The 15,335-nt window shown below is 41.5% G+C and overlaps 2 protein-coding genes across 10 annotated transcripts in view; both read left to right on the top strand.

The window, feature by feature from the left end:
- The window catches only part of PPFIBP1 (PPFIA binding protein 1), a 174,073-nt gene extending 161,878 nt beyond the window's left edge, over window positions 1-12,195 (top strand). For all 9 annotated transcript variants that reach the window (XM_057700825.1, XM_057700832.1, XM_057700831.1 and 6 more), the window contains 9 exons: window positions 1,379-1,529; window positions 2,240-2,351; window positions 2,485-2,573; window positions 5,845-5,967; window positions 6,530-6,655; window positions 7,228-7,416; window positions 9,025-9,204; window positions 10,131-10,196; window positions 10,337-12,195. In XM_057700825.1, the coding sequence (XP_057556808.1) occupies window positions 1,379-1,529; window positions 2,240-2,351; window positions 2,485-2,573; window positions 5,845-5,967; window positions 6,530-6,655; window positions 7,228-7,416; window positions 9,025-9,204; window positions 10,131-10,196; window positions 10,337-10,423 (1,123 nt within the window). In that variant the 3' untranslated portion in view covers window positions 10,424-12,195. The remainder of the gene's footprint in view (window positions 1-1,378; window positions 1,530-2,239; window positions 2,352-2,484; window positions 2,574-5,844; window positions 5,968-6,529; window positions 6,656-7,227; window positions 7,417-9,024; window positions 9,205-10,130; window positions 10,197-10,336) is intronic.
- Window positions 12,196-12,811: 616 nt separating this feature from the next.
- On the top strand, window positions 12,812-13,576 carry REP15 (RAB15 effector protein). The gene is given in 2 exon segments (XM_057701025.1): window positions 12,812-13,440; window positions 13,442-13,576. Coding segments are annotated over 2 exon segments (708 nt in total). The 5' UTR covers window positions 12,812-12,867.
- Window positions 13,577-15,335: the final 1,759 nt, after the last annotated feature.

The raw sequence follows: 15,335 nt of genomic DNA, 5'->3' as shown, positions 1-15,335 counted from the left end.
CCTCCGTACTGTTTTCCATAGTGGCTATACCAATTTACATTCCCATCAGCAAACACTTCCTAACACCATACACAAAAATAAACTCAAAGTAGATGAAAGATCTAAATATAAGGGCAGACACTATAAAACTCTGAGAGGAGAACATAGGCAGAACACTCTATGACATAATCAAAGCAAAATACTTTTTGACCCACCTCTTAGAATAATGGAAATAAAATCAAGAATAAACAAATGGGACCTAATGAAACTTAAAAGCTTTTGCACAGCGAAAGAAACCATAAACAAGACAAGAAGACAACCCTTAGAATTGCAGAAAATACTTGCCAGTGAAGCAACTGACAAAGGATTAATCTCCAAAATACACAAGCAGCTCATGCAGCTTAATACCAAAACAGCAAATAACCCAATCCACAAATGGGCGGAAGACCTAAATCGACAGTTCTCCAAAGAAGATATGCCGATGGCCAACAAACACATGAAAAGATGCTCAACATCACTAATCATTAGAGAAATGCAAGTCAAAGCCACAATGCAGTATCACCTCACACCAGTCAGAATGGCCATCATCAAAAAATCTGGAAACAATAAATGCTGGAGAGGGTGTGGAGAAAAAGGAACCCTCCTGCACTATTGGTGGGATACTAAATCTTTTAAGATGATACTGGGCTAGAAACCACTTACACATGGTCTTTCCCACCCAGGCAGATGGCTGGGCACAAGCTTCATCAAGGAGGAAACTCTCTGGCTTTCTTCAAATAGCAAACAGGCTCGTTTGCCACGTTCTCTTTGTACACAGTGGAGGGCCTGCTTGTGCTGTTTAAAAAAAAAAAAAAAGGTTTGCTCATCACCACATTTTTTTTTCCAAACAGGCACACTATTTGTAAAAATAGTAAAAGCAAACAGAAATTGGCTTTAATTGCGCTTTCTCATAGTCAGTGATGGCATGTTGCCCTCTTCTTATTGAATGCCATCTGGAGAGAAACCATCATTCTACTAAAGTTGATTCAAGTTAGACTTGAGTTTCTTTCAGTCTGACCTAGTGTTTTCTGTTTGGAAATTCAGTCTTCAAACAACACTGGTTGAAACTAGTAAAATAACGTGACCTGTCGGTTTAACTCAGTCTTCTATACAATGTGCTCTTGTTAAATCATGTTGAATCCTTTGCAGTTTTGTTGAACATGAAGACTGTGGTCTTACAAGGGAGCTTTCATCTCCAGTATCACTTCCTCCACCAGATATGTACTAAAGATTTTACGTAGTCAAATGTGTGTCACCAGGGAATCTCCGTATCTGTTGAACGTGCAGTTGTTCAGCCCTGATGATAAGTTTTGGGGTTGGCATGGAATTGTTTTTCATGTGATTGTTCATTTTCCTGTAGTGATTTGGATATGCCATTTGCCAAGTGGACCAAGGAACAAGTTTGCAATTGGCTTGTGGAACAGGGCTTGGGGTCCTACCTGAATTCTGGCAAGCACTGGATTGCATCTGGCCAGACACTTCTGCAGGCTTCTCAACAAGATCTAGAGAAGGTGAATGCTTCTCTCTTTTGTTTACACAATGGAGACAGACAGACAGAGAGAGAGAATAAGATAGAATATGAATGTAGATTTGTTTTATGTTCCAGAAAGGGGAGCCAGTAAGTACTCTGGAAAAAGTTTGCGTTTCCTGCTTCCTGCTTATTTTATCTCATGGACTTAAAAGGAAGGACCTGGTCTTAATGATTCCTTATGAAACATTTAAGGCAGGGGGCATTTTAATGAAAAAATAATAGTGTAGCCATAATAATAAACCTTCAGTTCATTTTTCTCTAAGTCATTCTGTGGCTTTATCCTTGGTGCATCTTTTCAATGTAATAAATGCAATTCAATTTCACTTTCCAAAAGGGGAAAAAAGAACCCTACGCCTTATATCCAGTTATTTAACATTTCTTCCCAATTATTTAAAATTTAGTACAAAATAAGAATAGAATTCCTGTTATGCGTGCTGCAGTCCCAGTCTTGCAAAGGAAGGAGTCTAGTGGGGGAAGATCTAATGTAGCCCTGAACCAGCTGCAGTGGTCGTGGCGTCCCAGGGTCCTTTTGTTCAGCAGCATTTCATAACCCGGGTTAGTATTCTGATGTAATGTAATTATTGGGTCTTCAGTGCTAGCTTGGTTTTAGAGGACTCTGTGTCCTTTGCCAGTGGCATCCAGCCCATGTTGACAGAGTTGTAAAGCCAGTGTTTCTGTTTGTTATTTCAGGAACTTGGCATCAAGCATTCACTTCATCGAAAGAAACTCCAGCTGGCACTGCAAGCCCTGGGATCCGAAGAAGAAACCAATCATGGAAAGCTAGATTTCAACTGGGTCACTAGTAAGAGGTTTCAAATTCATGAACAAATGAATGAATGAGTTTTACACACGCACACACACAGAGCTGCTTTTTCTTTTTCATTGCAAGAACAAGTATTCTGCAGCTCATTAACGACACTCATTTCTGTCCTTAGGGTGGTTGGATGACATTGGTCTCCCCCAATACAAGACCCAGTTTGATGAAGGACGGGTAGATGGTCGAATGCTCCATTACATGACTGTTGTAAGTGACTCAGTCTGGGCGGGGCAGGGGGGTGGGGTGGGGGGGCACGTAAAGTTGTTTTTCTCTGAAAAACACAGAAATAGAGTAAGCAAAATAAATGTTTTCACATTGATCCCACCAGAGTTTGAAGGTGTTGATTTTAACTTGAAGAGGGGGGCAGGCATATTTTTCCACCTTGAAGTTGTAGGATTTGGTGAATGCAGTAGCCTTGGGAAATTTTGAAACCCTGATTTAAGTGACATGAATCCTAATTTAAACCACGCTATCCAAAAAGTTGATTTCGTATATATTCAGCAATGCAGACATTGACGTGTATACTTTGAATGGGTGAATTTTACGGTATGTGAATTATATCTCATAAAAATGTTGAAAGTAGAGAGAATGTAGAGTTTTGCAGCCCTGGCAGTTTCTAAGTGATATATTCCTATAAGCGGTGACCACTCACAAGGCTGCCCTTCTGACTTGTCATCCATCGGGACTTTCTTTTCCCTTTCTTTCCACTTTCAAGAACTGTTTCCTGAAATCCCATAGCCCTTCTCACTTCAGCCCAGTTCTGCTGCAGTCACTGGGATAAAGAAGAGATAGGGAAAGGTAGGCCTTCACGCTGATTCTTTCATTACTATTTCATATTTCTAGCCGTCTGTCCAATGGGTGGAAGGACTTTTCCCTGCTTTACAACAGTGGGGAGAGCTGGATTCCAGAAGAACTTGTTCTAGACTCCATGGTATTAGAAGTGTTCTGCCTAAGAGACTTTCATTTAAATGGCCTATTGTGGTCTAGGCTATGGATCCAACTACCACAAGTATCTTTTTAGAATAAGTTGAGGGATTTCCCTGGTGGTGCAGTGGTTAAGAATCCACCTGCCAATGCAGAGGACACAGGTTCCAGCCCTGGGCCAGGAAGATCCCACATGCCACAGAGTAACTAAGCCTGTGTGCAACTACTGAGCCTGTGCTCTAGAGCCCACAAGCCACAACTATTGAGCCCATGTGCCACAGCTACTGAAGCCCACGTGCCTAGAGGCTGTGCTCCACAACAAGAGAAGCCACTGCAACGAGAAGCCCGCACACTGCAACGAAGAGTAGCCCCCGCTCTCCATAACTAAAGTCCGCATGCAGCAGCAAAGACCCAATGCAGCCAATAAATAAAATAAAAATAAATTTATTAAAAAAATGAATAAACTTATTTTAAAAAAAAGTTGAAAGTTTCAAACAGCTAACTTATTTAGGAATTTTTCAATGTCAAAGAAATTTGCGGTCCTGAACCGTGGTGGGCACATCATGTAAACTGCAGGTAAAATAACACCAACATGTGATGTGTTGCACACTTACTGTGTACCAGGCACTCTTTCAAACACTTTCCTCATAATTAATACTCAGGTCTCAACAGTCCTTGAGTTGACACTCTGTTATACCTAGCTTTTAGATAAGGAAACAAAAGAATTGAGAAATTGGGTACCTTAACCAAGTTTGCACTGTTAGAAAGTAGTAGAAAGACATATGGCATTTGTGCCTATTTGCCTGCCTGTCTAGGTATGAGTGTGTTCTTCTAGGAATGTGAGCAAATTCAGGCTGAAAATCACAGAAGGCAAACGTATAACTTTCGTGGCTGTAAAAGATTCAATTGCCTTAGAAGATTTGTCCCAGAAATTCCTTAGCAGTCCAGTGGTTAGGACTTCACACTTCCACTGCAGGGGGCAAGGGTTCGATCCCTGGGTGGGGAACTAAGATCCCACACGCTGCGTGGTGTGGCCAAAAAAGAAAAAAAAAGTTAGAAAATCTGACCCCAGAAATCCTAAGTCACAGAAAGTCTCTTTGGAATTGGTGCCCTGGATTGGATCCTAGATCAGAAAAAGGACCTAGTGGGAAAACTGGTGAAATCTGAATAAAGTCGGGGGTTTAGTTGAATTTTATTATTGTCTGTGTTAATGTCTTCGTTTTGCTGAATGTCACGGTTATGTAAGGTGTTACCATTAGAGGAAGCTGGTGAAGGGTCTTTGGGACCCTGTACTGTCTTTGGCAACTCTTCCATATATCTAAAATTACTTAAGAGATTTTAAAAAATCCCTTCCCTCAAAAAAGTGTTTTGGTTTAAAAGAAAATGGCTTCTACTTTTAAAATCCCTTAAAATAATTAACATTTTATTTACTTTGTAAGCAATATGCATTCTGATTTTTCTTTTTAATCTGACAGACTTCAGTTAGTTGAAAATAGCCCACTTGGAAATGTTTTGGATGGTTGTCTTAATCTTAGATTAAAATATGTTAAATGCCCTTTTTAACTTATCACCAGGCAGTTTTTTAAGAAGTTAATCTAGAAAGAAATTCAGGAAATAATTTTTGTCCAGTTAGTAGCCTTAAGGGCTTAAACTGTCTTATTTTATTTTTAGACTATCTCTATAATAGGTTAATGTGTTCCCCTGTAAGAAATGTGTTCTCAGTAAGGTTTGCCTAAAATGGATATTTTCCTTGTTTATTTTCTGGGTGTGTTTGGAAGTAGACTGGTGCTTATCTTGAGACTGCCCCGCACCCCCCAAATCACCTTCCTCTAAAATAATTTGTTTTGGTGTGTTTGAAAAGTTCCCAATAGCCGCAGACTGGTGAGAGTTAGTCCTTAAAGGAATTGCTTGGTGATACATGTTGCTACTTACAACTTCTTCATTTCTCTTCTCTCCTTCTTCTCACTAAAAGCTTTGCATTGATTAAAATAATTTTTCCAGAACTGTTCACGGTGTCTGCTAGATGAAGCACAATAGTCTAGAGCCAGAGATTTCTTGAGGCTGGGGGGTAGTATAACAGGAGTGCTCTTCTGGTTTCCCCCCAAACGCTGATGTGCCTCAGCTCAGAACACCAACTGTGGGTCATCGGTGAACATCACTTGCTCTCAGTTATCTGCTTTATCACATCAAACCAAAGCAGGTCACCTTCTGTCGTGGCCTAGCGAATGCTTTTCAAGCTGTGTTTTTCAGAGCTGTTCAGTCCCACGATCTTACCTCAGTGGAAGAGAGAGAAACAGGCAGAAATCAGCTTCCATTGGAACAACATGAATTTTGGTTCTCTTCTATTGTACATTGGGGTCCTGGAGAAAATTTTGTTCAGAACAGGAAAACGGGTTCTGTTACTAAATAAAAGCTTTGAAAATCCTGACAAGCCCTTGAGGCCTATTGGTACAGGGGCCCTTCTACTTTTTCATGAGATTTCCGAGATTTCCCTGAGAAGGTTCTCCTGCTCTAGGCCCGCTCAGGGAGCGCCTTGTTTTGTTTTGTTTTGCAGGATGACTTGCTGTCTTTGAAGGTCGTGAGTGTGCTCCATCATCTCAGTATCAAAAGGGCCATCCAGGTCCTGAGGATCAACAACTTTGAACCAAACTGTCTGAGGAGGCGGCCCTCTGACGAGGTAGCACCTGAGGTTGAGGTTTACACAGCCTGCGCTTTCCATGCGTGTGACTGCCGTGTGCGGAAACTAAGGCCCATTTCTTCTTGGAGCCTGCAGGCGAGGAAAGCTTCCGGCTCCCTCAGAGCCCAGATCCAGCCTCATTTACTTCTTAGGCTTTGTTTTCCTATATTCCTTCCATCCACCACCCCCTCCCCGCCACCCCATGATGGTTCTGCCTGTGTAACTGAAGCCAAGGATTGTGTTTTAGTTTTCCTTCCTCCTTTCTTGGGTGTACTTTATTTTCCTGCCTCCTTAAGCCACAAAGTTAAGTATCACTGTAAAGACTTCCTTTCCTAAAGCACTGCTTTATTAATGTGTAAAAAACTTAAAACTCTGTGACATAGATTCCTTAAAAGAGAATTCAAACCAGCAAACACCTTTTTTACCTTTTCTCTAAACATTTAGTGGGATGTCGAACAACTCCGCTCCATGAGGCAGGCTCTATAGAATGAGCATGCAGGCTTAAGATATGGAAATCCCATAGTCCATGACTGAAGCTCTGGGTGGTTGTTTGTTCCCATAGAACAGCATCACCCCATCAGAGGTTCAGCAGTGGACCAATCATCGCGTGATGGAGTGGCTGCGCTCTGTGGACTTGGCAGAATATGCCCCCAATCTCAGAGGCAGTGGTGTCCACGGGGGACTCATGGTAAAACTCTGCTTTAATTGAAAATTGATTTCTTATTTTGTTTCCATTAGTCTAATGCGTAGGATATTAACAGTTGCAAAGTCTCTCCTGCACCATTTGTGGTGAATCTTTACTTTCAGAGTATTCTGTCCCATATTTTTTATTTGTATCATATAACTCTAGATTGGATTTAAACCCATTTCTCTTTTATTGTCCTCTTTAATATTGGCCAGCATCTGGCCACTGGCTCTCATGTGAACGTATTTTAAAACCCCTGCAAAGATCCAGACTGTGTTTCTGCACATTGATGTTGCATAAGGAGTTGGCTCCCAAAGACATCCCAAAGGCACCACTTCAGAGAGGTGGAAGCCCCAACTTTGTAATGCCTGGATGTCAGGACCAGCTCTGCTTCTTACTAGCTTAGGCAAAACAAAGAAAAGATATTTAAATTGAAGATCAAAGTCCATAGTCTGTCTCACTGGGCTGTTGAGAGGGCCATTGGAGATAACTAAGTGAAAGAACTTTGCAGATTGTAAAGCACAGTGCAGGCATGTGATAACTGGTGCCTTAAACAATCTTAACTTTTCCTGTAGGTTCTAGAACCTCGTTTTAATGTAGAAACGATGGCTCAGTTATTGAACATCCCACCAAGTAAGACCCTGTTACGACGACATTTGGCCACACATTTCAACCTTCTGATCGGTGCTGAGGCCCAACACCAGAAGCGGGATGCCATGGAGTTACCAGATTATGTACTTTTAACAGCTACCGCCAAAGTGAAGGTTGGTTCAAGCTCCCACCATCTAATAGTTGCCTATGGCAAAGGCTCAGTTTTGACTGTTACCTGGCTATCCCATTTGCTGAAGTTTACTAAATTTTGTGGATGGATTGAAGGTAAATGCATCTTTAAGAGTAATTAGGAAAATGCATTTTTGAAGGTTTCCTTCTGGGGGGATCTTTGCTCAAATCATTTATTTTATCAGAGTTAACAGCAGTAAGGAGCATGAGGTTTGCTTCTATAATTGATGTTTTGCCAGTGCAGAAAGCCCATGATGTGGGCCCAATACTGATCGCAGTTATCCTATGTATAAATCATGCAGAAGAGCAGGATTTCTTCTCATACTTCTAATTAACCAGCTTTGCAACCTAGGAAGAGATAATTAAGAAATGATTCAAGATAGACCAGCAGAGGGTGGATATCTCCAGATTTACCTGGATTCATGAAGCATACCAAAATCAGATCACTTTTTTTTTTTTTAAATCACTCTTCTGTGAACTCTTCTGAGTGTGTTATATAACATAATGTGGAGACAGGGTTTATTTGGTTCCTCCACAAATGTGGCTCCTCCACAGCTTTCTCTTTTTTTTTAAACTCCCTCTACCTACCCAACACTTCCTCTTTAGCTCCCTTTCTCCCTTAAAAGATTTGCCAGATTTGAAACCTCTGAGGGTTTCTGTTCTGTTTAAATTCTCAGCGTCAGCCTGATCACCTTCTCCTTAACATAACAGCTTCAGGGACTGTCCAGTGAAAGGATGGAGTTTCTCTTCTCTCGCTGGAAGGTCTCTCTCCAATAGAGCGGGCTTCTTTCAGCAGTTATCAGTCCTATTATAGAAGCACAAAAGGTGTTCAAGCTAATCATAGCCTCACCCAAAAAGAAAAGACAGTAATGGCCATTTTCTTTTGCTCATCTTAGATTGGAAAACCTTGCAAAATTGGATTCGCCCCTGAGAAATCTCCTTGCATTAAGGTCTGTCAAAACTGGGGCTCTTCAGTAACTGGACAGTGGACAGGCCAGGCAGATCAGCTCAGGCTTCATCCTGGGCTAAGAGGAGCCTTGAAAGATTCTAGAATAAGGAGGGACAGTGACTGAAGCAGTGCCTGAGACTGCAGGGATTTGGTGTGGAGCAGCCTTTAAAATTAAAAAAAAAAAATTCATGTATTTGATAAAAATATATAGCATAACATTTATGATTTTAACTAATGGTAAGTACACAGTGCAGTGACCCTGAATTCACAGTGTTGAATAATCATCACCACAGTCTACACTCAAAAGTTTTTCATCAGCCCCAACAAAAAACTCTATTGTACTTTCAAGGAAAACAAAAACAAAAACTAGGGCTCCTGGTGTATTTTGCTTTTCACTGTGACTCCCCAGCTAGTGGTGTGGATAAGGAGAACAAGATTAATCTTCTGAGATTCATAATGAGGATCATTTATCATATTTGGGTGTCCATCATATGCCTAGGATGCCTTTGTTTTCCTCATACCCATTTAATCATCCAGTTGCTTTTCTCTGTAGTATGAATAATTAAATTATACATGTTATCGGTCCTTCGTCATATGAATTTTATCAAGTCCCTGGCTGTTTTTGTTTGCTTTTCTTTTGAAGCCAAAGAAACTTACCTTCAGCAGTTTTGGGAATCTGAGAAAGAAGAAGCAGGAAGATGGAGAGGAGTATGTTTGTCCAATGGAATTGGGACAGGCCTCAGGAGGTACATCTAAGAAAGGATTTAAGACTGGCTTGGACATGCGCCTGTATGATGAGGACGACTTGGACCGGTTAGAGCAGGTAAACATAAGACTATATACCTGTTTTAAAGTTCTTCCGAAATCAAAACATTAAATGAAAACTTTGTGCACCATGCCTACTAACCAAAGACATTTTCCTCAAGTACCTAAAAATAAAGGTAAGAATAAGATAACAGTGAGCACTTACAGATTGCTGACTGCATCCCAGGCACTACCCTAAGCACGTACATGGCAATGCTCAGGGTAGTCCTAAAGCACAGGGAGTATTGTCCTTATTTTAGAGATAAGGAAACTGAGACACAGAGTGGCTAAGTAACTTACACAGGACAGAAGAACTTGGTAGAATCACTGGCATTCCAGCCTGCCAGGCTGGCTTCAAAGCCTGTGCTGTTTACCTATGTTATACCGTCTCGGTGTTAAGGAAATCCGTGTGTGAAAACAAGTCAAGGGACTTCCCTGGGGGTGCAGTGGATAAGACCCTGTGCTCCCAATGCGGGGGGCCCGGGGTTCCATCCCTGGTCGGGGAACTAGATCCCACACGCATGCCGCAGCTAAGCATCCGCATGCCACAATGAAGGAGCCCGCCTGCCGCAACTAAGACCCGGTGCAACCAAATACGTTAAAGAAATATTTTAAAACATATATTTAAAATAAGTCAGGAATGGCCAGCTCATACTCCTCAGCCTCTTCAGTATGAGGTCATGGATCTGAATACCTCCTTCAGGTTAGTAATCCTTCAGTGCCGCTGGCAACGTCAGAGCGTGAGGCGAGGTGTGCCGGTAGCGTGTTCCTTCTCGTTTCTAACGTCCAGTTGCAGCAGTGGGAGGAGAGGCCCCAGAAGTGTGCTGTTGCGCCTGTCCCGTGCCACACCACTCGCACTATGTCTTCTTAGGTGTGTGTCCGTTGTGCCGCCCCCCACTTGAGATTATGCGAGTGAGTAGTCATGTCGTGGTATGTTCGTTGCAGATGGAGGACTCGGAAGGGACGGTGAGACAGATAGGTGCGTTCTCTGAGGGCATCAACAATCTAACCGTAAGTCGTACAATGAATTTCAAACGTTCTTCTAAAACTGAGCGCGACGGCCACCCGAAGGGACCGCGTGTGTCGTGGAGAGCGTGGGTGCGGAGCTCGCGGCGCTCGGTGTGTGTGACCCCCTCCTCCTTGTCTTCCAGCACATGTTGAAAGAAGACGAGATGTTTAAGGATTTCGCTGCCCGCTCCCCCAGCGCCAGCATCACGGATGAAGACTCGAACGTCTGACCGCAGCGCCCGCGTGAGCACGGGGAGCCCTTCATCTTTGCTCCGCGGTATTTCTCAAGCAGTCACGGTATCTGCAACAAGCAGCAGATCCTATATGGTTTATTGTTCTCACTTCGCATTTAGAAGTGGAAACGCAAGTCAGGGAATAGGTGCCGATTGTAAAGTTGCCATGACAGGCGAGACACTGGTGAATGAGAGTGTGTTTGTTTTTCCTCTATTTAATGTAAAAAAAATAAAAAAAAGAAAAATCTGTGACGTATTATATTTAAAGTGTTGCATTTAATATGAGTATTTTACCATAGTGTTTCCATCCGCAGCATGGAGGATTTGGGAAGCAGTCACCAGTATGTGAATGGTTTTTGTCACGTCCGTGTGACAGCACTGTGGCCCTCGAAGCAGGACATTATACGCTTTCAAAGTCAGCATGTGGGATTTCTTTAGGCGTTCAGTGTGCCCACTAAATGCCAGCCACACCTCCACTTGCCTCTTATTGTCCTATTTTTATATAATTTTCTAAATATATGTATATAGTTAGTACATAGAAAATAGAACTTTTATTTTGTGACACAAGGAAGATGGTAAAAAGATCACATTAAAAAAAAATAGTGATCAAAATTTTCATATACCAGCTGGTTCTTGGAGAGGTCAGAATGCTCTTTCTTTCTCCAAAACTGAATTGTAATAATGTTATCATTCAGACTAAATTAGCATGTATGAAATACCCCTTCTTTGATGACACATCACAAAATTTTTGTTGAATAGCTTTTTAAGAATTTCAGCCTTAATCTTGGATCCTCTCACCTCATAAGGAAGAACTTGAGGAACATTTAAATACTCTAAACTTGAATGCATTCAGAAACTCCTCCAAAATTTGTGGAAATAATTTCTGAAGAAACCACACCAAAACAAAACCCTTTACAGTATTAAGCGTCTTCTCTTCCTCTCTGCTAAATATATCATTACATCAAAATACTAACAGTCTGCCTAATGTTATTAATTGTACATTTCTCAGGCTATCAGCGAGTGGGATTTTTTTTTTTAAAGCTGAATACTTGCCTGAGCATTCTGTCTCAGAGTTTGGAAACTCAGACACTTCAAAATTAGTTTCATAATGGCTATGTTGTCATGATAAAGTGCAGTTCACGTTTTTTCTTTAGCCCAGGGCCCATCTATTCTTTATAAAGAACATAGACAGCTGCAACAAAAACTGTTATTTTCTAGAGGCATTAGAAAAAAATATTCTGTTTTTTATTCAGTACTTCATCATTACTCATGATAGCCGATGGTGGTCAAAACAGGTTTTTACAAACTGGCATAGGGCGGACAGTTCAGTATATGCCAGTGGACTTGCTTAATAAACTATGTTTCAGTGTCAGTGGTATGATCTTTCAAGTTAGCAAGTTACCAAGCTTTTCATCAAAGAACCTGTGACACTGTTACTATTTATTCATAACTAGAATGATTCAGTGCTAATAATAATCTTTGGCTCCCTATCATTCATTATTTGGTAACTGTATTAGACTCTTACTATATTTGTGTTTTATTTTAATGTGAATATATGTCACCATTTGAAAAACAAGTTGTTATTCAGACCTGGTTAAAAATACCAGGAGACTGTTATAAATGCCAAACATTCTTTATTCAGGACAATGTAACATCACTGATGATATGTGATAATGTTAAATTTTTTTGATTGTATATATTTTATTTACAAAATGTTATGCCCTGCTGGTATTACCATATGAAAAGAAATAAAATCAATTGATAATTGTCTCATATTTTTATTGTCTGTTACTTTCTTTTACTTTGCTTGGAATAGCCCGTAGCCTTTATTTCTGATACAGAGAATAGTAACACCAACTCTTTGCAATTAACAAACTCCTGTAAATTTGTTTGAGTGGGGTTTATAGCATGAATGAATAGATAGAAATTTGAGACCTTTGCCTGACAAACTTTTGTATGAAAGGAAACACAGGCAGCTGAGCTGGGGGATGAAGGCTCGTGGCAGAGGGATATCAGAAAAGCAAAGGGAAATGACTTGCCTACAGGTTTGGAGAAGTTAGTTGTAGAAAGAAGTTAGTTATATATGTATGGTTCTTTAAAGAACTAAATGATATTTTTAATTAAACTACAATTTGGGAAAAGGAAACATGTCTTGGAATGACCAAATATTAAAAGTAGAGTGACTGGACCTAGAAGACAGACGGTTTTTCTGTGAAAGTTAATATCTCTAACTTAATAAACCAGCAGGAATCTGTATGAGTACAACACACCCAGTTGGCAAACAGCAAGACCTAACATGTTTGTTTAGCTGTGTGTATATATGCTTCCCTGTAGAGTTAGAAAATTGAGACCATGTTAACAGATGTGACTTCACTGCAAAACTTTTAGTCTGAGAAAGAACAGTTCACCTTTTTGATATGTGGAAGTAGTGTTGAGGGAAAATGGGGCAAAAACCATCTCAACAGTTGGCTCTAAAGGACAGCGAAGAGCTTCTCGGCACCTGTGAGGCAGTCAGTAGAGCTATGGTCCGTGCAGCTCAGAAACTGGAGTTTCTTGGATTTAAAGACACGCCGAGCAATCCATGCCCAGCTCCAAACACTCTCAATGAGATCTTCTTAATTCACTTTGTCACTTTCTGCCAAGAAAAAGGAGTTGACAGGTGGCTCACTACCCCCAAGATGACCAAGCACCAAGCCTTACTGTTTGGGGCGGACTGGATTTGGACCTTCTAGGGATCTGATAAGCAAACAAGGCTTCAGCTGGCAGTACAGACTCTACAGATGTCTTCTCTTCCTCCTGTGGAATCTGAGCCTTTTGACCTCTCCAGTCCGGAATCCAGGGCAGAGGAGTCTTCCAGCAAGAGAAGTAGATTTGATAAGTTGGAAGAATTCTGTAACTTGATAGGAGAGGATTGTCTGGGCCTGTTTATCATCTTTGGTGTGCCAGGAAAGCCTAAAGACATCAGAGGAGTTGTCCTGGACAGTGTCAAAGGTGAGGCAGTGAGGGGCCATCTGCCCAGGAGGGATGGCCGTGGCACTTTTCGTCCTGGAAACTGAAGATTGTGTCTCCATCAGGGAGCTGCTTGGAAACTGTCTGAGTAAGAAAGACGGGCTGAGGGAGGTGGGCGTGGTTTATATTAGCATCCTCTGAACTGACTCTATGAGATGAGACTGGCCTGTAAGATAAAAAGGACAGAATATTTTATTCTAATAAGTTCATCCTCATGCATCAGCCCCTCATGGAATTTTTTTCTCTCCCCACCCCCTCCCTCACCACCCCACATTGAATGAAAACCATCACCTGGGTCAAAAGGTATTAGTGTCAAGATTATGGACTGGAAAAAAAAAAAAAAGCTGCCTGTATTTCAGGGAAAATATAACAATGTAGCTTAATCTTTTATTTACTATTCAATGATAATAGTGGGAGGAGAGAATAATAAATTCACCCTTAAAGTTAGACATGAAAAATAGTGTGTTTGCTAGAATAAGTCTAGCATCTGAAAGTGTAAAGTGTGTTTTGACTGCTGTGGGTGGGAGGTGGGTAGGGCGAGGTGGTGCGTAGGGTTACAGAACAGGTTACTTAACATTTACAAAACTGTTTTCAGTTCAGGACTCCTAAGCAAAACCTAGCCTGGCTCTCTTCTTCTCTATCCTGACTCCCACCTCATCCTGAGCTGCTTCCTCTGAGTAGAGAGGACTTTGGTGGGATCCCTTTGGGACTCTGGTGTTAGCTTAACCTATGATTTAAACACAGTAACCCATATAACTCTGCCTTGTAATAATGATTAACATCTGTTCAGCATTTGCAGAAAGGAAAGTGTATTCCTGTGTAGAAAAGCCTGGGTGTTATATATAACAGCACCGTAAGGGAGGAAACATAATTTTCCCTCTATGCTTCTGGAGGACAGAAGAAAGAAAAAAAAATTGCTTACAAGTGTACATGGAAGATCAACTCATTCCACATGACTATTAAATGCCTGTCACTCTGTAGGCCATGTTTCACATCCTGCCAGTCCAGTAGTAAAAAGAACAAAGTCCCCACCCTCAGGAAGCTCCCCTCTTAATGGCGGAATATAAATCCATGCACATACATTTTAAATGCATATTTAAATAAATGTCAGGGGTGGTGTAAAGGGAAATGAAGCATGGGTGAGGGGAGAGAGAGTAAAGGAGATATGATTTTATATGAGGTGGTTAAGGGAAGCCTCAGAGAGAAGGGGGCAATTTACCAGAGGTCTGAGTGGGGAGAGAGAGAGCATCCGTGCGGGTATCTGGGAAAGGGTGTTCTAGGCATAGGGAACTGCGGACGCCAAGGGCCGGATGTGGGAGTAGAGGTGATGTGTTTGAGGCATAGCAATGGAGGCTGTGTGGATGGAGCAGAGTGAGCTGGGAGGAGACTGATAGGAGATGAGGTCAGAGAAGGAGCCAGCGAACAGGAGCAGAAGCTCCAGCAGCTCACACTTGTAAGGACTCTGGATTTTTCTCTGAGTGACATGGAGACAGACATGCCTTGATCTGACTTACACACTAAAACCCTCACTTCATTGCTGGGTGGAGACTAGATTGTAGGGAGGGAAGAGTGGCAGAGCCCAGGGTGGGGGCAGCTAAGAAACTATCATCATAAGTCAGATGAAAGAAAAGAGTAGCCTGGACCAAAGTGGCAGAAGAGGAGGGGTGAAGAGGTCAGATTAGAAGTAGTTGACGGTAAAGCATACGCCATTTGCTAATGGTTGGATGAAATATAATCACAATTAGAATGCTTATTTCCCAACTTCTTGAATATGACATTCCTTCATTCCAGGAATCCAGAAGTTCAAGGAAAGCATTTCAGCCCTCTGTCTTCAGTAAGTAGGTACAAATAGGTGCAAGAGGCAGCTCTTCAAGTTGTTAAGCGATAGTTATTCCTACTT

Source organism: Hippopotamus amphibius, chromosome 12 (assembly GCF_030028045.1).
Source record: "Hippopotamus amphibius kiboko isolate mHipAmp2 chromosome 12, mHipAmp2.hap2, whole genome shotgun sequence".
In the NCBI taxonomy this organism is placed as follows: Eukaryota; Metazoa; Chordata; class Mammalia; order Artiodactyla; family Hippopotamidae; genus Hippopotamus; species Hippopotamus amphibius.
The sequence above is the reverse complement of the archived record's forward strand: the minus strand, read 5'-3'. Positions and strand labels throughout refer to the sequence as shown.